We start from the raw sequence: 6,524 nt of genomic DNA on the forward strand, positions 1-6,524 counted from the left end.
ATCTCTGTGCCTTTAGCCTTGAAGGGGCATGAGATGGGTTAGGTAGACAGACATTCCTTTAGTAAAGACATGCTGACCTGCAGGGGTAAGTAGGTGACCCAAAGTAAAAGGTAAAGACAGGAAACGAAGGCAGAGAAGCCAGGCTTTTATACTACATGTCATTACCTTGTTGACACAAGTAAGAAATCATGCTTTTTAGCAAAAGTAGCTTCTAAGGGCCTATTTCATGCATAGTAAGATGGTTGGTAAAAAATGAAGAGCGCTGCTTGACAGATTCCTCCCCACACCGTGAAAGAAGGTAAAAGTATGTTTTTGTGTCCTATAGAGGAGAAAACCTGAGCATAAACCCAGTGAATGCCTACCCAAAGCTGGAGAATAGCTCATCAGGGCTCTGCCCCTGTTGGGGACCCCTGCTGTTTTGGGTTGTAGTCTCTCCATGTCCGGATAGCCGCAAGCCGGCTCCGCGCAAATGCAGAGACTCCCTTTCTCAGCGGGCGCCTTCCTACTCTCTTCCTGACTCACCCTTTGAAGTGCCCGTCACAGATACATGTCCTCTGGCACAGAAACTGCCAGGTTCTTCCTGTGTGATAATCAGGCACTGTCTGACAGCCTGACAGAAGCCCACCACCACATGTAAATGGGGCATCCTACAAAGCACCTATCAACTAAAGCTTTTGCTAGTGCCTCCACACTATAAATATCCTGGTTTCCCCCTAAAAAATCGGAACTGTATCACGGAGCTGTATCACAAGCTGTATCAGGAGCTGTATCACTTGTCTGAAGCTGTATCACTGTATCCTGAGTCTCACTGGGCCCGGAGCCCGGAACCAGCCTGTGATACAATCTCCCCGGAGGGGGCTGTCCCTTCATAAACATTCACTCTGTGAAGATCCTGCTTTCCCGGTTCCTACACCTCCCCTCGTGATCCGGTGGCCAACGGATCGTGCACACAGAGGGAGTGCCTGGCAGCTTGGAACGGAACTCGCCCGGCAGCTGACAGCGGGCCATAGAGGCGCCAGCGTTCGGTAGCCGTAGAGAGCCTCAGCAACGCAGTGCGGGAAACCGAAACACGCCCGCTCCAGCGGCGAGCGAGAGACCAGCACCACGGCAGCAGCTGGCGCTCCGAGATCCCCGCACGCCCACATGCCCCAGTGCTCAGGTGAGGAGGAAGCCCTCTTGCTCAAGAGCCTCGCCCACTGCTTTGATCTCTCACAGTCTGAGTTGCTTGCTAGGGTCTCAGGAGTACCAGGCTCAAGAATCTAGCCTTCAGCAAGCTTTTAGGGAATTGTGAAGGATGCAACGCCTTGAAAACTATTTCTCTTGAAGCTCAATATTCTTAGAAAACCCGTGGAAGTGAAGTCCTGTGCGCCCTGCTTTCAAGATGGGTATCCAACTGCTGCCAATGTCAGCGGGGATTGCTGCCCTGAAAACCTAGCTGGGTGGCAGCGTCTTAGAGAAAAGACTGAATGCATGGGGATGACAACTGAAGAACTCTTGAACGTTCCAGCTGGATGGTGGAGGGCTCATCCCTGGACTGACCAGGGGCCAGAAAGCGACCTTACAGATGGCATTTAAGATCTGTATCTTACTTTTTCTTGGTTTCAGGTTCTTAACCTGTAAATTGGGGAAGATAGCCAGGCTTATTTGATAACATTGCCATAAGAATTAAGGCTTCAGGTCTTAGTATCTGGCTCACAGTAAGTATGATGAACAGGTGGATTGCTACTGCTGGTTCTGGGGTTCAGGGCAGGGTGAGGAGTTGCTCAACATACAATATATACTTGTATAAAAATGTCATTATTTAATACAGTCATATGTGCAATAAATATATACGGTGAAATTTAAAATTTTTTTTAAATATTTTATTTATTTATTTTACAAGTATGAGTGTTTTGTCTGCATGCATGCAAATGCACTATGTATGTACATTGCCCACAGAGGCCAGAAGAGGATGTTGGATCCCCTAGAATTGGAGTTATGGACAGTTGTTAGCTACCACATGGGCACTGGGAATGGAACCCAGGTCCTCTGCTAAAGCAAGTGCTCTTAACTACTGGGCCATCTCACCAGCCCCTGAAAAAAATATCCGAGTGCAACCGACCATGGCTAGTAATAATCAGATACATACAGATTAGAGATGCATGCACCAACATCTAAGTGTTATTAGCAAAAACAATGAGTCTTTCTGTAAGAAACAGTATATTTTAAGATGAAATAGAGATCTTTTATAAAGGTTAAAAACTCATTCAATTTTATCTTACAGGGTTTATACTGAGTTCAATATTGTATAACTATATTAATTCAACTGTGAACCTAAAAATTTTATAGCCACTTTTGAAAGAGATGTATCTTTACTCTGGAAATTGCCATTGAGTATGTTAAAGCTGTAATGAAATGCTTCTTCTACAAAATTAAAAAATAATAAAATAAAATATAAAAAAATTCAGATATTATTATCACTGTCTCTGTCTCTATCACCAATGGGGTCAATTGTTTGAAATCCAGAGTCAGCATTGCTTTTGTGAATAAAGTTTTGTTGGAAAACAGTCATGCTCACACTTTCACACTGTTGTCCATGGTTCCTTCTGTGTGGCAACAGAAGGGTTAAATAGTTACCACAAGGATCCTAAGGCTTTTGCAGCTTGAAATGTGTTCTTTTTGACTTCGTAGAAAAAGTTGCCAACTCTCACTCTCCATACTTTTGAGCCTCTGTTACTATGTGGATCCCTCTGGGAAGAACTGCAGATTTGCTATGTTAAGGGTTAGCTGACATATAGTTGAAGCCAGAACCCCGTCAGTGCTGCAGCAGCGGCTGGTGACTGGCAAGATCACAAAAAGAGGAGGCAGCAGAGGGTGGGGCACCTCTCCAAAGAGCAGGTGAAAGAAACTGCAAGCCTCCCTTTTCAGCCTGGGTTTTTATGAACCCAAAGAGTGTCTGGCAAGGAATGACTGAGCCTCTTGCACTTGCCGGTGGTGCTCTTCCTCCATCACTACTTCACGTTCTCAGCAACTTCATCTGAAAACATCTGCACTGACATCAAAGGAAGTCATTCCATCCAGCACTGTCTTGGTTGGCTTGGATCATCAACTTGACACCCCTGGGAAGAGGGAACATCAATTAGAAATGTCCTTTATCAGACTGGCCCATGGGCATGTCCTTGAGTGGCTGGTGATGTGGGAGGGCCCAGCCCATGTGGGCAATGCCACCCCTGGACAGGTGGCCCTGGGTTGTATAAGAAAGCAAGCAGAACATAAAGCAAGGGGAACAAGCTTATTAGCATGCCTCCACGTTCCCACCTTGAGTTCCTGCTGCAATTTCCTTGGTGATGGACTGTCACTTGGAGTTGTAAGATGCAGTAGTTTACACATATAGGTTCTTATAGCAGGCAGCATTCAGATGTTCTTGAGTCTTGCTGTTTGTGTTTTTATAGTAGATGGAATCCCACTGAAATGGATGGAAAACTGGCAATGTAGAGATCCAAAAGTTCAGTGCCTTGTCACAAAGGGAAGAAGATTATCCCACACCTATTACCCCTTCCAAGGCTCAGGGACTTTTGCAGAAGAGGTTGGCAAAAAGAAGGTAAGAGCCAGAGGAAGTGGCTTCTGACCACGATGCCAACAAGCTATAGTCACACCTCCTTTCCACACTCATCAAGGAGTCGATGGGGCTAATAAAAATAAAAACTAAAAATTAAAAAAAAAATAAGAGACTGCAGAGTATGTGTCCCTGGATAAGACTCCTATATTGAACCTCACCCACCCATGACTCAGGGACAACTGTGGAAGGGGGGGTGGAAAGATTGTAAAAGCCAGGGCTAGTTCATGAACACAGGGAAGCAGAGGCTTTCAGGCCACTGGAAGCTTGCACATGTGACCTTGTGGCAATGGTGCCATCGAGCACAAAGCCCATGCCTACTCAATTAAACAAGGCCCAGAGAGGAGGAGAGACATGGGTGGAAGGCTGACCCTAGACTGAGAACTACTGGAGACTGATAGATGCTGGGTGAGGGAGAATATGCCTTACATATGATCTCCAGATGGGCTGACTAGACTCCAGTGGACAAATTTACACTGAAGGACATCTGGGTACAAATGCTTGACTGAATTGGACTTAACATGTAAGACAGAATACATGAAGTCTGTTGGAGGGATGGGGGGCATGGATGTTATTTGATTAAAAACTGTTGTATTTTTTTTTAAAAAAAGATGTGGCAAATCCTTTCCTCTGCAACTTGGTTTTGGTCATGGTTTTCTATTACAGCAATTGAGAAGCAAACTAGGACAAAAATATTTAGAGAAAACTATAGTATGCTATGTTTCCTGCAACGTGATAGCTAATTGCCTATTGTGTGGCAAACACTAAGGCAGATAGAATGAAGCCCTGACCTTGCTCTCAGAGTACATCATTTTTATTGCAAAACCATAAACCCTTCAGAGCTGGGACTTATGGCTCCCACCTCATTCACTAGACACTGAAGGGTGATGAAAAATGCCTGGGATTGCAAGTACTGGTAACTAATTAATATCTGCAATCAAGATCATAAAAGCCTTGGAATTCTGTGTGTTTCCCGAATACTTGCGTCTATTCAATTATGTGCAGTATCAATATCTTCTCACTTCTGTGTCTTGTCTTTTAATTGTGTTATGTATTTGCCCTAAAGAAGATTAATTTTTTTAAAAAAGAATATCTGAGTTATATTATTTTTACAACCAATGTTAAATTGAATCAGTAATCCCTGTGTCTTAAAGCCTGCTTAGGAAGCTAGAGAGATGTCTCAGGAGTTATGAGCACTGGCTGTTCTTGCAGAGGACTTGAGTTTGGTTCCCAGCATCCACAGGGCAGCTCACAACAATCTGTAACTTCAGTTCCAGGGGAATCCAACACCCTCTTCTTGCCTCTGAGGATACTGCATGCATGTGGTACACTTACATACATGCAGGCAAAACACTCATACACATAAAATAAAAATAAACAAATAAAAAAAAAAAAACCCGCTTAGCCTACCTAGCATCTCATTGATAAGACTATGTAGCATGTGGTGGTGCATGCCCATAATCTTGAAACTCTCTGAAGGCTGAAGCAGGAGAACCAGATGTTTAAGGTAATCCTTGGCTACATAGGCCATGCTGTATGAGACCCTATCTCAAAAGAGAAGGAGGAAGAAGAGGAGGATTTCATTTTGACATTTTTTCTTATTTAAACAAATTTTCTTGACCTCAGGTTTAGAATTTGTGAATCTTCATCTTTATCTAGAGCTTTTTTTTTTTCTGGAAAGTATAGTGTAAGAATCAAATTTATTCCTCAGATGGAAATGCTATTTCTCAAACATTGTTATTAAAGAGACAAAAGTTTCTCTGCTGCATTTTTGGTTCCTCCTGTATAAGAATACCTCACATAAACTTGCATTTTTTGACATTCTATCCCATTCTAGAAATCCTACTACCTTTCTTTTGATCATATAACAATCCCTAATTTCCATTGCTTTATAAAAAGTCTTGATATTTCTATTATGACAATTCCTTCCTCTTTATTTTTCCTTTTCAGTGTTTTCTTATTTTTTCTTAGAAGCTTACTCTTTTGTGTAATTTCAGAAGTAGTTTGTTAAGTTCCACTGAAAACCTTTTTACAATTTTTACCAAAATGGCATTCAATTTACAGACTAACATCAGAATAATCACAAATATTATATATAATATATATCAGATATATGAGGAACAGTTTTGAAAGAGAAATAGAAAAAAACAGGTGGAAAGTTGTATATTTATGTCCTGCAATAGCTATTTTATAATCATTACATAAACCTTGATTCATCTTTTGTTCACTATAGGCATTTTATGATCACTTTAGAAATCATTCTCTTTCTATTGTGAAGGGCATGGTGTAAAAACCTGTTGCCACATGTTCATTTCAGTATTAATTTTTCAAACTCTTTCCCAGTCTCTGAGGCATGCACCCTTAAGGTAGAGTTCTTTACACCTCTCCTGAAAGGGTCAATGACATTCTTGTTGGATACGTTTTTAATAACTGCAGCGCATGCAAAAGGATCAAAGTTCCCGATATGACAGTCAGGGCAAGGTCCGGGAGGTTCTTATGACAAGGTGTCTTTGTTAAATTCAGTCCATTTGCAGCAATGCTTTGGATTAGAGCCTCTTGCATTCTCTCTGTGGCCTTGCTTTCTGCCCACATAGCAGCTGTACCGGTAAGTCGAGCTCTGCTTCTTTGTGTGTGTACACATCAGTTCTAGCATAGATTATCCACCTTCTGTACATTTATTTCCTTTCAGATTAAGCATCTTTCTAAAGGAAATGGTAAGAGTCATTTCATATGTTATATTTCTGAGCTTTCATTCAATAGGATTAGTAACACATTTTTTTCTCATTTTTAACAGCACATGATACAGATTTGGGAAAACAAAAGGATATTTCTGAAATCAATTTGGGTGAGTTCAATTTTTACAATATTGAGGCCTTACAATAATTTATTGTTTGTATTAATTAATTAATTAATTTGAGACATGTTCTCA

At 41.8% G+C, this 6,524-nt stretch overlaps 1 protein-coding gene across 1 annotated transcript in view; it reads left to right on the plus strand.

Annotated features, from left to right (window-relative positions):
* Window positions 1-6,128: 6,128 nt before the first annotated feature.
* Window positions 6,129-6,524, plus strand: part of Mep1a (meprin A subunit alpha) — a 50,692-nt gene continuing 50,296 nt past the window's right edge. The window contains exons 1-3 of the mRNA XM_008846726.2: window positions 6,129-6,200; window positions 6,285-6,309; window positions 6,390-6,440. Of these exons, the coding sequence (XP_008844948.1) occupies window positions 6,132-6,200; window positions 6,285-6,309; window positions 6,390-6,440 (145 nt within the window). The 5' untranslated portion in view covers window positions 6,129-6,131. The remainder of the gene's footprint in view (window positions 6,201-6,284; window positions 6,310-6,389; window positions 6,441-6,524) is intronic.

Source organism: Nannospalax galili, unplaced genomic scaffold (assembly GCF_000622305.1).
Source record: "Nannospalax galili isolate Female #2095 unplaced genomic scaffold, S.galili_v1.0 scaffold803, whole genome shotgun sequence".
NCBI lineage: Eukaryota > Metazoa > Chordata > Mammalia > Rodentia > Spalacidae > Nannospalax > Nannospalax galili.